The sequence below is a fragment of the Dermacentor andersoni genome, chromosome 1, assembly GCF_023375885.2.
Source record: "Dermacentor andersoni chromosome 1, qqDerAnde1_hic_scaffold, whole genome shotgun sequence".
Classification (NCBI taxonomy): domain Eukaryota; kingdom Metazoa; phylum Arthropoda; class Arachnida; order Ixodida; family Ixodidae; genus Dermacentor; species Dermacentor andersoni.
In genome coordinates, this window is record NC_092814.1 from 195633714 (window position 1) to 195649765 (window position 16052).

General features: G+C 45.6%; 1 protein-coding gene across 1 annotated transcript in view; it reads left to right on the forward strand.

The window, feature by feature from the left end:
• The window catches only part of LOC126547140 (uncharacterized), a 56717-nt gene that overhangs the window by 36278 nt on the left and 4387 nt on the right, over window positions 1–16052 (forward strand). Inside the window, exon 7 of the mRNA XM_050195017.3 lies at window positions 9444–9489. Within this exon, the coding sequence (XP_050050974.1) occupies window positions 9444–9489 (46 nt within the window). The remainder of the gene's footprint in view (window positions 1–9443; window positions 9490–16052) is intronic.

Genomic DNA, 16052 nt, shown 5'->3' on the forward strand with positions numbered 1-16052 from the left:
AGGAGAGATATACATACGCGAGATATATGAAAAGGAACGCCACCAGTGAAAGACGAACCCAAAATGTACTGCAATGTGTGAATTAGCGTCTACAACTTGCGTGGAACATGATGCAGTTAACATACACGCATGAGAGCGCGGCGCTCTGTTCACCGGCGCGAAGAAGCAATCAGGGGACACACACACATATACACACACACAAAAGCTTCAAACGGTTCACCACGGCTCGTATCACACCGCTTCGCGATGCGGAATGGAGCGTTAGCACCTAAAAAGATAACACTAGGAGTAAGGAAATCTGAAGATGACCGTAGACAGTTGGCTGAGCGAGGTAAATGTAAGTTCTCAAGCGCCCGCGTTGCAATCCGTGAAGTCCCAGCAAAGATGGCGGCGAGCGCCCATCGCTTCTTTTAGTCGTCTGCTAGCCAGAGAACTTCCAGAGAGCAGCCAGACCAAAATCGTCCTGGCAGGTTCTGGCAGCCCGCGGGTAGCCAGAACCGTCCAGCCCGAGCAAAACAAATGCCCGGCGGAAGTGCGTCGCGCGGTGGGCGGAGCAACCCGAGAAAAACGAAGGCGCTCTGGCTGGCTCTGGCAGCCTGCAGGTAGCCAGAAGTGGAAAATCGAAGAAGCCCAAGGTTGAGCGGGACAAGCGGCTGGGGCGGCGCATTACTTGCAGTGAGGTGCGTGACAACGAAAAATACTGTGGCGGCACTGCGATTGTAGTTTGCAAGAATTGACTGACGGGTTAGTTGGTTCATTATCGCAGAAAGAATAGAGCTTCAAGGTGGTCATGGTCTTGTTGGTACTGCCTTTTTGCTCAGTATAAAAGGCTCAGCAAAATAATAAACATGCAGTTGTTAGTTAGCGCAGTGTGTGTGTGGCTCCTCTTTTGTGTCCAGTCTTGAAGCGCTGTTCCTTCTGTGATCGAAGTGGGTCGGGCCGCATCAAGGTCGCGCCGTTGAAAACTGCTGGCAATGCTTCTCGGAAGGGTCATTCGTACTACTTCGCGCGCTGGTACGTGCCTTCAGACCGATCAAACGGTGTTATAATTGCATATGACATGTATTTATGCCTTAGGAATAGATGCCGTTCTTTCATTTCTTTATTTCAATTCATTTTTTTAAATGCCACTCAGTGATTACGCATGCATTGCGGCCGCAGTGTCGGCTTTCATTCTACTATGTTATTGTGCAGTTCCCTTTAGAGAACAAATATTTTTCTTGTTCTTCAAGCAGCATGTATCTCGTGTGTATTCTTGCGCATATAGTTTTCCATCAGTAGGACTTGTGACGCAGACGGAAAAACGTGTAAACTTCCTGCTTGCTGCTTCAAACAAATAAAATATATCTGCTCCATTTGGCACTCTGTATTCAGATTTATGGGAAGTATTGTTGTAGAAAAAGAAAAAAAAAACTGCAGTGCAACATTCCATTCATGTTTCTGTCTTCCTCGTGTAACAGAATGCGGAGTAATTGGTAGGGTTTTTTTATTGCGGTCGGACCTCGGGCGCCGAAAACAGTTTTAGGTAGCCATTATATATGCTAATATTTGGCCCGTAATCCGTGCGAAATTTTTTGTCCAGTTCATGCTTAACAACAAAAAAGAAAAAAAAAGGGAAAGAAAACAAGTGGCCTGGTAGCCTAATTAGTGGCCACATATTGGATATGGCATGTTGCGCTGCTAAATTTGAGCCCACGGGTTGAAACCAGGTCGAGCAGATTTGGTGGGAACGAAATGGAAAAACACTGGTATACTTCTGCATAGGTGCACATTAAAGAACCCCAGGTGGTAAGAACTGAACAGGGTGCCTCGTAATCGTATTGCCAGACATAAAACGCCAGAATTTGTATAATTTAAAAAAAAAGAAGAGACGGTAACTGCGTTCTTGGGCCTTTTTATGGGGGTGTAAATGAAAGAAATTATTCTCGAGTCTAATTTCTGCGAAAAACATGTCACACTTATTTTTCGTACCTAAACGTAATGCCATTCCCAACTGTACGTCGATCCGCTCAACTAAGCAGCTTCTGTATTATAAACGGCTGCTTTCCATTATCCGGTGCACTATCACAGGAATAATAATGAAGCAAGTAACGCATGCCTCAAATACACTTGGAGATGCACTGATGAAAATATACAAAACATTTTGCCTACATCTTGAAACACTTCGTATTGGAGCTGTGCTGCAAATTTTAATAATATGTGTGAATTGTGTTTGTAAAAAGATTCGGAACGTAGATGCTTGAGTATTTGCTCTCCATGTCAGTATATCATCGTGCAGTGGGTTCCCTTTCTTTGTTGTTTTTCGGAATGTTTTACATTCAGCATATACTTCAAGTGCCTAGGTGGGTGCTTTCCAAGTGTGCTAGACATGAAATAGTTATGTTCTTATATCTGGTGTTACTTTAGAGCACGGTGTAAGAGTAGTTTAGGTGAGAGACCGCCCGCGCCCAGCGCCCTGTGATAACATTCTACTTTTGGAGGCAGCCGACAGATGGCGCGACCAACTTTTCCCCGCTCCGCGAGCGACCGGGCCACACCGGCGCGAGCGCTATACGTTGCGTTGGGCCTGTATTTCCTTGAACTGCGTAGTTAACTGGCCTTAAGATTTCCTCTTCTGGTATTCTACTTTGAGGATGTAAAGTGTCCTTTATTTACCCAAAAACGTTTCACCTCTTTTAAACAAAGCGTCGAAATCAGTATACGAGGGCCTAGCGCGACGTGGCGTTGATGGCATGCACTTGCGTTTAATAAAACACTGTCTTTTATTTCGCATTGCAGGCTTCGTACTAACTCTGCCAATTATTAGATATTGCCGAACATTACCCTGTGCAAGCAAAAGACCCATACCAATGCCGAAAATATACACGGGCCTCGGATGTTAGCGTGATATTACGATAACATGAATTATATCCATACTCGCCCCGCAAAGATCATGAAGACGCTTCACTCCATGAAAGTCAAAGCTCTTAGAAATTTATTGAACAATTCTGACAGAAGCACAAGTCCGGAAACAACTGGTTAATGTGGGAGAATAAAATGAGGGAAAATATGGCACGGCAAAGTAAATTTCAGCGCTCATGCAGTCGCTTCGAACCACGGGTCACACAACTTTTGACAATTTTCGCAAGTCCTGGCTCTTTTTGTCATTCTGACTTTTCAACTGCCTGCAGTATTGACGCATACGCAAGCACACGTAGTAGTGGATCAGTTTCGCAAGCATGTCTTCTTTGTGAAGACTGCATGGAAATGTAAACTGGAACTTTTCCAGAACGGCATCAATTGTCCTATCGAATGCATGCCTGTCACTCGCATATTTTTCAAACTTCTGCTCACAGTATTTGAAGAGATCAAAAAGATGCATATTCGGGTGCGTCAGCCTGCCTCTCGTTTTTAAGTTCACCAGGTCGGCTTCAGGCACGTTTGCGAACCCTTTTGTTCCCTCAAGCGCCTCCTTGCAAATCGTACAGGAGGCCTCATTTGCGAGTTTTCTTGAGACAAAGCCAGTGACGTAGTATACAATGCAGTCTACAACGTCCGCGTCGCAGTCGTTCAGCTCAAATATGTCATCACATTCCCAGCTGCCTTCTTCGATCAGCCCATCAAGCTTCTGCTTTAATTCTTGCAGTTTATTTGGCTGCTCCATACCTGAACTCTGATATATCTTCCTTAAATCTGCCAGAGTAATAACGGCAGCCTGACTGTTATCAGGCGCTGCACAGTTTCCAAACTGCGGAGGTTTTAGCAAAGAATACATGCTTAGCATGCGGTATAACTGCAAGAATGTGGGAAAGGTCGGATGTTCATTTTGACCTCCTGCCTGTCTGATTATTCTGAAAAAGCATTCTAAAGGGGTCCTGGTTCATTTTGGCCGACAACACGTACTTGAAACCGCAGTCTTTTAGAAGGTAGGTAGAAAGTTGTTGGACAGATTTCAGCGTAACGCGCAAACCTTCGGCAGTCGACTGGGTCAAAAAGAGGTCTTTTGGAATGTCACCGTTTACAACCTGTAGTTCCCATGAGTCGAGCCATTCAGATGCAGTTTGGAGAGTAGTGAAATCTCTGCTTCCTGGTCGAATGCCCTCTGCAGGGTACCGGCGGTTTAGAGCGTCGAACAGGTCGTTCAAAAAAAGTGTAAATTTAGCTGTCGGTTCCGCATCAGCCAACCTTGGCGCACCTTCGCGTGCATAAAACATGATTCCTTTGGCAACAGAATTGCTGAAAAGCTGTGTGGCCAGCTTTACCCTCATCTTCAGCATGTTCGACGGGTTTACATGGTTGTAAGTAAGCTTGGGGCAGACTCGAAGCGCACCAATGTTCTTGCTGTCGGCAACAAACACAGCGTCGTAGCACGACCATCTAATAAAGTGGCCATCTTTTTTAAGAACTTTCTTGTCGTGCAGACGGTTCCTAATGCACTTAAAGAGATGGGGTGCGTCGGAAAAAACGTATACCTTTCTTGAAGTGTCCGTTGGGTGCTCAAAGCAGTTGACCACTTGTCCGAGTATTCCACTGATGCCGAGCTGTTTCCACATCGCGCGGTTCGTGGAAGCGCCGTCGCACACAACTCCGTCGACAAACAAGCCGGCTTTCTCTAAATGTACAATACACTGAATCAAGAGCTGAGCAAGGAGCGTTCCCTTTGTTGGCCCTTTCGATGCAAACACAGCCACCGGCTGTAAATAATTTTCTCCGAAAGGAGAAAAAGCAAAAACAAGACCATGATCCACCAGCTCACTGCTTTGATTTTCTCTCTCCCCATGATCGACGAGACCAGCGTAGGTCATCGTTTTTGAGTTTACAGCCATTTCTTTTCTCACTTGAATTTCATCCATTATCAGCATTCCTCGGCGATGAAAAGGAGTTTTCCTAGAGACTTTCAGCTTCAAGGCTTGGAAGAAGTTTTCATCGAAACCACATTTCAAGCCCACCATGCTGATGTACTTCCTTACAGTACTAACACATGGCAAAGGCAAAATGTCGTTGCTTCGCAAAAAAGAGTACGTAGCAGAACTGCGTATGTGTAGAAGGAGACACAAGAGAATCCAGTCATCTGTGTATCGCCGGTTTCTTTTTGTTGTGCTCTTGGCAGCTGAAATGCATTCCTCTAACAAAAGCAGCTGCGCTGGTGGCATATCCAGTGCCTGGAGTTTATCTTTGACGTCTTCATCCTGCAATTTTGTTAGCTCTGTCCTGGTGTCCTGTATCTGCTTGATCAACAGTTTGTTGCGCTTAATAAGTCGCGCTCGTGACTGCTGGAGCACTGATTTTGCCCGGCGCAAAGCTTTGAGCTTTTCCTGCTGGGAAGGCTGCACGGAAAGCCTGATGCGTTTCCATGGTCGCTCCTCTTTCGCTCTCGCAGCTTGGCGGTCGGCGTGCAGCCTCAAGGTGTCAGCGAGACCGCTGCAGTGATGACATATGGCTCCTCCAGGCAATAATAGTAGGCACTTGTTGTGTCTCCAGTTCTTCTGGGAGTCTACCGAAGCACACTCCGGATGCACACTCGGGAAGTCCTTTAAACTCGGCCCTCCCCGGCACACGTTAAGGCTATCAATGGTTTTGAGCATGACTTCGATATCAGATGGCGACGTGGCAAACGAACTGACACCAACAGCAGCACAATCAATGGGCCTACCAAAGACATGCACCTCAACTGTGAGGTCACTCTTCACATGCAAAGTCTTTCTATTGAAAATTACGGAAGAACCGTCCCTTTGCCTGTGTATTACCTGTGCGTCAATAAACACAATGTCTCTCACCCCTTCAACGTCGGTGCGATGTGCTGCCCATGAATGCTGAGGTACGCAAATGCTGTCCGCTTCGTTGAAGAGTGTTTCAAACGGCGAGGCCTCGCAGGACTTCGCAACGCAGTCGCTTTCATCGGAAGAGGCCACAGGTTGAGTAGTGTCGGCGAGCAGTCTTGATCCAACTACGCTGCTGCTCTGTTGAGAGGCTGAAGAAGCTGCGCGACCAGATAGTCGCTTCGCTGTCTTGCGAGGGCTCTTGATCCGTTTTGAAAGGTAGCTCGGCGCTCCTTCGAATATAGATGGAATGGCATCTTTTGTAAGACCCGCTCTTCTCTTGCCGGACATTAACACGTGGCCATCAACTTCCGCTGACCACGTCTTCAAGATGAAGTGGGGAGCAAAATGCCTTTCGCAAGCACGATCTGTTCCTTGTAGTACACGGTCCATGCGAGGTATTGCTCGCCGCCACGCTTCGAGCCTTGCGTCATCCTGGGGCGGCTTGAAAAGCGAGTACTTCTCCTTACACGATTTGTAGCCGCTTCTACAAAATGGCACGAAGCACTTCACCATCGCACAGCCGCATAGAAGAAGTCGATTCGAGAGTTAGATTTGACTAAACGCACGCGCGAAAGCAGGGACAAGCCGAAGCAGACAAAAACAATCGAATGGCGCGAAGGCGAAAGCGGGAGACCCCGGGGAACAGTCAGTAGCGCCCTCTGTTGACCGCCGTGTAAGCAGAATGCTCCGACCTCCCTTCTGCGTAGCGGCGCGCCCGCGCCGTTCCCTCACCTAACCTACTCTTACACCGTGCTTTAGAGTGTTCTTGCATGGGGTCCACATTCTGTAAACTTGACAAAACTCATTCAAGAATTGAAAAATTTTAATCCTTTCTGATGCTGTATGCTTTTTGTGACTCTGAAGATGCAAGAAATGTGGTGAAACAAAATTTTCAAAAGACAGAATCAATTGACCCTTGAAGCAGTTAAAAAACGGTCGCAGTCACTCATACTTTAAGCCTTCCTTGCGCCTATTCCACATGTTTATTGTTTTCATGGTAACAGCATTGCCAGCACTTGCGATAACAAGCTGCAATAAATAGTCAACCCCAAGAAGCAGTCTTCCTCTGCATCTACTTGATAGGTTTTTAGTAGTGACTGCTCGCATTCTATTGCTTGGAGAAAGAGGCCACTGATTGAAGGACTCTGAAGTTCGAATCTTAGATTACCTTTATTCTCTCTGTTTCTTGTGAAGTTTTTCAGTTTATTGACTTCTATTTGCATCGGCCATTTTCTGCACATTAATTTCTCAAAAAATTTTTTTTATGACGCCGATGCAGTGATGATGAAATGATGTAGAAGAAATTATATCGATAGAACGACAAAGACATATAACAATGACGGCATAATGACAATGAGATGTCTATTCTTAAATCATGACGATGCTATAATCACGGCAATGACATTGACGGTGTGATGACAACTTGACAAAGAAGTGGGAGTGATGACGATGGCATGACTAAGACGGCATTACGATGGATGCATGGTAGTGTCTGTGGGACGCCGACGCGATGACGACGATGGCATGACAACAGCAGCGTAATTATTATTGAATGATGATAGCATGATAATGATAGAATGATGAACAAGGAATGATGTCAGTGGATTAACAAAGGTGGTATGATGATGACAGCATGGCGACAATGGGATGGTGAAGTGACAGATTGATGACGATGGCATGACGACAATGGTATGACGACGATGGCTTGACGAGAGTCAGATGTCGAAGTTACAATGATCACGATGGAACGACCACGATGGCATCCTGATGACTCTATGACAATGAACGCATAATGATGAGTGTGTGACGACGATGCAGTGACGAAGATATTAAGACAACGGCATAAGCACAATGGGATCGGGGCGTGTGTATGATGGCAATGGCGTGACAATGACTGTATCATGAAACCTGTGCGACAACGATGGTGCGATGACGACGGTATGACAAGAGTCAGATGAAGTTGGAACGACGATGATGGCATGACTACAACGGCAATACGACGGTGATCTGACAATGGGGCCGTGGTAGTGACTATATGACGACAACAGCATGACGAGATTCGGATGACAAAGCTGGAATGATGACAATGCAACGACCACAACTGCATCACCACCCCAAACACATAATTAGTGGCCAAAGCTATTAGACAACTTGGACCTCTGGGTCAGAGTAGGAGGTATGACGAGAGTCAAATCACGAAGCTGGAATGACATCGATTGAACATTCACGACAGCATCACTATGGCGGTGTGACAATGAATGCATGATGACTGTATGATGACGATGGCGTGACGACAGTATGATGAGTGTTGGATGACAAAGCTGGAATGACGGCGATGCAACGATTGCGACGGTGTCACGACTGCGAGCCCATACCTAGGGGCCCAAGCTATTAGACAACATGGACCATTGGGTCGGGGTAAAAGGCATCATGATGACGGCATGATGAGAGTAAGATATCACTTAGGTGTAATGATAACCATAGAACAACCACGACAGTGTTACGTCTCAACACCACAAAGGCGTTAATTGGATGTATGCCATGTGTCAAAGCACCACCCATCCATCAGTACCTATCCAGACGTCAACGCAGCGTGGACACCGACTGTTGATGGGTGCGAGAAAGGCCCTAACCCCGCCCTTTACCTGTCAGCCTGAGCAAAGGATGAAAAGGAGGGGAACAACGACAATTATTTGGGAGGCACAGTTAATTAGACGTTTAACACAAGTCAAATCGCCACCCTTCCGTCAGCGCCTATCCAGAGGTCAATGCTGCATGGACACCAACTCTTGATGAGTCCCATAAAAGGCCCTCGCCCTGCCCTTTACCTGTCAGCCTGAGCGAAGGATGAAAATGATCGGGACAACATCGACGATTTGAGAGGCGCAAATTGCTTTTTTGCCACATATTCCAAACCAGTCTCTTCAGAGGCGGAGTTACTGCGGGTTATCGCGAGCATGGATGTGATATTCCAATGGAGTCGACGATGCTGATTTGCTGCTGGACGGTCTTCAGATTCCCTAGTCCACTCACCTAGGAAAGACGACAGTATTAAAAGTGGAGACTTTTCGAGAGTGAGGACTGAGGGTCCTGGTGTTCAGACAGGACCCTCAGTCAAATTCAGAGTGACAGACAGACGGACGGACGGACGGAAGGAAGGACAGATATACAGACAGACAAATGCAGGCAGGCACATAGATAGACAAATGCAGGCAAGCAGACAGACAGACAGACAGACAGATGCAGACAAACAGGCAGACAGATAGACATGCAAATGCAGATAGACGGGCGGGCGGGCGGGCGGGCGGGCGGGTTTAAAATGTTTAATGTAGGCAAACAATGCTATTCTCATTAAAAACATGTTTTGGAACTTGTACCAGTCACTTGGTCACACTGAGTGGCACACCAAGTTTGAGTGTGACGAAAGAACTTGTATGGGCTCTGAGACATTTGTTTTTTCACCTTGACTTGGTCAGTAACTGCAACTGTTTCATTAACTTGCTCGAAAGTGTCTGAGAGCCCTACACTCTACATGCAATGCTGCACTCGATAAAATTTGTTAAAGTGCACAACACAATGAGACAGTCTGTGGGACTAGGGCCGCAGCAGGTACTTCAGCTTGAACATTTCTTTTTATTTCAGGAAAACCTTTCAGATGAACCAAGCATGGCACTGCAGCATTACAATGGTAAATATAAAATTTTGTTTTATCAGAACTGTCATTATTTTTCCAAAATATAGTGCTATCAATCCCCTTAAACCGTAAAATGTATCTTTGATCACCATGCCTTGGGGTGTTATTGCCAGGAAGTTTGTATGCTTCATGATTTGTACTTGCAAAAGGGTATTGTTCATGAGATATTTAAATATGGCATTTGGACTTGTTGCATCAGTGAATAGAACTCAACGCTTGGGATTTCTATAAAAGAAGATGATGCTTGTTGGTAGAGGTGTAGAGATTCCCTTCCTAAAGTGATTCTTCCTTTTTGGTTGCAACTAAGGTGCAAACGTTTAGCAGCAGTCTGTCAGGACTTTCCTCCAGTGTCACTTGAAGAAGCTTGTCCTTGAAGATGTTTCAAGCTCAAAATTTTCTAACACCTTCTATATTGACACTGAGAGTTAGTTTACCCGGACCCAATTGTGTCAAATTGCTTCGACCCACTCACGAATGATAATTGAAATGTCCGGTGTTGTCTATTCAACAATTATGCGGCGTTGGTGCTCTTGCCTTTTTTCAGCTTCTGAAATTATAAACTTTGTACAAGAACAAAAGCCCTGCATCCAGGCCCGCTAATAGATGAGTGCACGATATTCATTGATGGTTTCATTAAGAGGGGCAACACCTAAGATGTTGCAGTGCAAAAAGTGTTACATATGAAAGTTGATAAAATTCACTGAGGGCAGCCAATTAGTGCTCACGCACTTAAAGCCATGGCCTTTGAGACTGGGTGACCCCTAGCTGCCACCCGATCTCGCAGGCCATGCGAAAACAAAACTACCCATTACTGCAACTGTGATTTGAATGCATGGCCCACAGGTACACCTGAATGCTGGATGTGCTAACCACTGGGTTAGCACAACACAACATTCGCACTTGGTAATCTGTGCAAGGTTTTAGGCATTGCACCGACCCTGAGGGTGGTGGTGTGTCTGCATGTATTTTGAAGGCTACAACATTCTATACTGTAGCAGGTGAGGATAACATTGTGTGCATTATAAAGTTTTTCTTGGGAGCCTGCTGCTGTTGCAGTATACAAGTTCAGCACCAAAGGAATCACTGAAATCTAGAGATCTTTTTTTCTAATTTACAGAACCGCCATTCTTGTTACTACACTAATTTACTCTATTTCTAGATTTCTTTTGTATTGTTTGTTAATGCTTTGGCATATTCTATCCATATTTACTATCCAATAACTGCTTCACTACATGTACTTTTCATTTCAGTTTTTTGTATTATGCATGCTGAATTATGAGGATGGTATCCTTATGGGTTATCATCTGCTTTATGTGTATCTGTTTCTTGTGTCTCGCTGCATTAGCTCAAGCAGTCTACCTTTGTTTATTTTTTTTACATCACCTGACAGAAGATATTTCTGACAGCCTTGCTTTAGGAGCTCTTGTAGTCAAGAGTTTAATGGAACACTGTTTGGTCAGTTAAAAAATTTCACCGGCGATTACAATACTCCCTAATGCGAATTTTGAGTGCAGCTGTTTAGGTGTTTTGAATTCGCGATATACCATATATACTTGATTCTAATTCGCCTTTGACTGTAACTCGCACCCCTTTTCTGTGACCTAAAAAAAATGCGCTCAATTGTAATGCGCACCCATTTGCTATGACCTAAAAAAAAGTCCTTTACAGTACCGTGCACCTCATTATTTCATACAGAAATACAACTTTCTCTCATTTTGAAAAACAGATTTACTCCAATGCACTAAAGTAGCGATAAATAAAAAAAGTCGCAGTTTTGCATGAAAGGTGAAGCATCGATTACAATAACAAATTAGTAGACAGCTATACGAAAAGTAAGGATAGTAATTTTATCGGCCGTATAAACTTTTCTTTAAACATTCGCTTACTAACTAGATTAACAAGCATGGTGTCACGCACGCCCAAGCAAACATGAACACGTCTCACGCAATGATCACAGAAACTCTTTATCAAAACGCTGGGGTGAGGAAGTGTGGTAGCAGGAGCGAGTGAATTGTCCTTTGTGCGGCCTCTCTCTTCAACGTAAACTAAACGATGAGAATACAGCGTGATGTGCCTAGATGCGTAGATTCTGTTTCTATTGCAGATCGCTTTCGAGATAGGGGCCGCGCAGCCGCACCGTACGTAGCAGCCGCCGGAGTAAAACACCTCTCCTGTTTGCGGTAGTCGCGCACGCAAGTTTCGGGAACTTCGAACGCCCGTGACGCAGCCCGATTTCCATCTGTCTTTGCCCACATGATCACTTTCCTTTTAATTGCGGCATCGTGATGAACTCGGTATGTCCTTGCAATTGGCACTCCCATGCTGATAGAGCAAAGGCAGAAAACATGAAGACCGGGAAGACGGACGGAGCACTAACGTACAGCACATGGAAGAAGCTACGGCAGCTATACTCCGTTACATAGATAGCAGTCAATGCTGTGGAAGCTAGGCAAGAAGCTCGGTCAAGATAAGTTATTACTCTGCAGGTTCTGTCCATGCTTCGCTGCGCGCCAACAGCGTTCGTTCACGCAAGCATGCGCGTCAGGCTCCTCACGACGGGTTGCAAATGAAAAACCTCAAAAGAACAAAAATAAAAATGATCTAGAACAATGCATTATATAGCAGGTGTATACCACAGTGTGTGTTTCTAAGGATTAAAACTTGTTTCATTCAATACTGAGCCTTTATGAAGACAGTTGCGCACAATTGCGGTAAAAAAACATAGAACTATATCCATGTGCGAACGAAGCCACTGCAAGAAGTCTCTCTAGCCTCCACAACATTGACTGCTGTGTATGGACAGAAGTATAGGTATAGTCCCTAGTATAGGCTCGAAGCGCGTTCGAGGCAGCCATCTTTGAATGATGATGGCGATATGGTAATGCAGATTTAGGGTTGTACTCGGCACACAATGTTTGGACCCATTTTATCGGAAGAAAAAGTGCATGTTAGCTTCGAGTAAATAAGGTATTATGGCAAAGAATTTGATTCTGAATGACAGGGTGCTCTTGGTGGCGGTGCTGAGCCTCTGCTCGGGCAGCTTGTTTAGCAGCAGCGGTAGATGAAGCATTTCTACCGGTTGCATTGCTCATTTTTCAGAAAGAGAGTGTGAACACTGGAATGCATGCCTTGTGCGGAGCGCATTCTCTAGCGGTGGCGACGGCGCTGCAGGCAAAGTAGCGCTTGCACAGTGGGTCTGAAGCCCACGCCAGTGCTTTGTTTCCGTGCTGGTCGCGCATGCCTGGTTGCCATCGACACTCCGCTTTCCACCTCATGGCTCCGCTGCACCCTCCTCTCTGCTTTTCTCCTTGCTCTTCTTTGCTCTTGCAGCTTTTTTCATCCCCCCACTGCACGCAACGTTTGCTCTCATCTTTAGCTGTGCTTGTTTGCTCGGTTACAAGTGACGCCGACGCTCGCCGCAGGAATGGGCACCTGAGAGCTGCACTCTAAAACATATTAGTACAGCAGGCCTCTGACCTATTTAAAAAAAAAACACAGTTTGACAGGAGGGATCTGTACAGTTCCCTTGTTCACAATGAGCTAGTCATTACAAGATCCATTTATATATGCTTGAGCACTCATCCCAGGGTTCGGGAATACACGTCCAGATTGCCTTGCGTCCTGTTGAGCATGTTTTCAGTGGTTTGGATGACAAAGATGACAAGTGATTCCAGGCGTAATCTTTGTTGATAAGTTCCTTTCCATGATAACTGCCTTTTGCCTCGTCCCAGTTTATCGCGTGGCATGTGCTTTGAATGTGCTCAGTAAATGCATTTGATGCTGCATGGCTGAGAAATAAATCGTAATTTGAATTAGGTCAACCCATAACTTTTTAGAAAACAAGAAAACTTTGAACATGACAAACCTTTATTTACCGTAAGCTTGATTACTAAATCTCATCCTCGTCAGAACTGCCAGAGAAGTTGTCCTCGGCACCCAAATGACGTCCTCGGTGCTGTCAAGTGTGTTAAATAGGCAGCTTGAAATAGGGGTACCTTTCCCAGTATGGATAATCTTGGCCAACAGATCCGGCGGGCGTGACGGAGGAGCTCCATTAACTCGGTACTTTTGCTAGCTTTAGGTGCGTAGCCAGGATTTTCTTTCAGGGGTGGGGAGGAGGGCTAAGGTTGCATACGCCCACTTGGTGGTTTCTAAGAACCTTTCAGGTCTCTTTTATGATTTTGTCATTGATTATTACGATTATGTAATGCCAGGTGTAGTTGTAAATTGGACAAAAATCACAATGCCGCATAGTCCAAATACGCACGCGTGATGCACACACAGGCACCTTGTACAGGCATTACACTGTGTCGCTATAGTTCCATGTGATTGCTTGCTTCATAGCAACTTGTGCATTAGGGTGAGAGTGTATGATATCCACAATAAAATGATGTAGACTGTAAGACTGGGATTTTCTTATGCAGACTGTAAGAGTGAGAGCTTGTAAAAGCCTAAACAACTAAAACTGCATTGATACCAAGTACATTTTTTTATGAAACTCTTCATGTATTGATGCTCACACTGTCCTGATAAACTCTGAGAAACCCTCTCCAACTTTGTGCACTAGCAAACATTAAGGCGTTTTATGTATTTTGTATTTATGGTTTCTTCACCCAAAGTTACCTATTCGCTACGTTATGGGTTCTTCTTTCAACAACCGTTCAATACATTTGCAGGAAGAGAGGAGATTCATCTGCAACTGGGATTATCTCGGTGACTGTAGCTGTTTCGACTGTTATGGTTATGAAGTGCAATATTGTATTCACGTAATGAAATGAATTATGAATTTCCTGGCTCGCAGACACTTAATAAATTACTATGACCTCATGTAAGCAATAGGAACAGATTATTGAAATATCAGAGAATTCAGATATGATCCACACAGGTCAAGTTAGGCACACTGCAATCCGACTCCATTGTCGCAAGACAACTGTTATCGTGCAGTGACAGATCAGCTGAAGAAAGTGACTTGCCATTTGAGGTCTCGCTAGTATATTGGCACTTCGAGGATAAGCTTCGCCAAAAGTCGGAGAGCCATTTCTGTTCTTGAGACATATTGCCGTTATTGTGACCTTATTGTGACCGAAGATTGCGACCGTGCTTGCATGTTGGGACCATATAAACAACATGCAAACAACACCCTCGCTGGCTCCACATAAAGCCCCTCCATCTATGCGCCAGCGCCACTTTTTCTAAGTAGCGCCAACCTTTGATGAGCACTGCTGTTCTCTGATTCGTCGCTCATACCAATACTGCTTCTGTGATTTCCACTTCCCTGGTTTCCGTTTGCATTCATTCCGCTTTCGGAATTTCCGGTTCCTGAATTTTCGCTTGTTGCGCGCTTGCACCTCTGTGCAGCACGGTGTTGTTTCCGCCTAAAACTTCAAGCTGGGACTACGCAATTTCCGCTTGACAGCAGAAGCTGAGAGGGGGAGTGAGGGAGGAGCGCAGAGGAGAGGAAGGTAGGTTGGTGGTACAGTTAAACCTCAATATAACGAAGTCGATAAAATCGGCAATTTGCCTCGCTATATCAAAATTTCATTGTATTGAAATTCAACCTCTTATGCAAGTAAGTACAGTCACCAATCGATTTTTCTGAGACAGAAAGGGGGCGGCAGAATTTTCGAAATTTACAGACAATTGGAATGCAAATTTGAATGAGAAAACAATTCCTTTTGATGAAGTTGGGAGTCCGTGACAAAAGATATGGTTTCATGCCACGTCGATGATATCTTTACATCGGCAGTACGAATTAGGCGAACAGCCACGCTTTCGCGCGTAATTAGCCCAAACGGCTGATAGATCAGATGTCCTCACTGGGACGATGCTATAATGGAAAGTGCCAGCAGCGGAGAGCTAATGCTTCATCTGCCTTCTCGCTCCAACGGGTCACCAAAACTCGAGATTACGCAACTTCCAATACTAAATGCGTGAGAGCATACCTTGCATGATGCCACACTGTTTCAGCATGCCCACTCTTAGCACATGCGGCCGTTTACCTCTAAAGCAGGGTGTGTGGCTGCATATGCGCTTACAGCTCACCCGCGCTTACAGTCATGTGCAGCCACAGCCAAAACGCGCGCCAGAAACTGCGACGCTTGCCAACTTGTTTCCCACTTCGCCCCCTCGCGCACACTTGATCGCGTTACCGTGAGCTCGCTCCCCTCCCCTCTTTCTTTTTGCTTGCACTGGAAGGCAACACATGCGATGCCACCGTCTTTCATGTCTCACCCTTGCACGCTTTCACTCGCACCTAAAGTACATAGCACGCGGTGTGATAGGATCCTATCGCAGTTAGAGTTTATAGGGAACATGATGCGGCTCCACTTCGGAGATCGCTCTTGTCGCGTGGTGCATGATATTAAAGGCACGTTTGCGAACAGCCGCTTGTAACTCAATCCTTTGACCATCTTCGTCCGCGGAAGTTTCCGTTTGACCCACCGTGGTTGCTCAGTGGCATAGTTGCTCAGTGGCTATGGTGTTGGGCTGCTGAGCATGAGGTCGCGGGATCGAATCCCGGCCACGGCGGCCGCATTTCGATGGGGGTGAAATCTGAA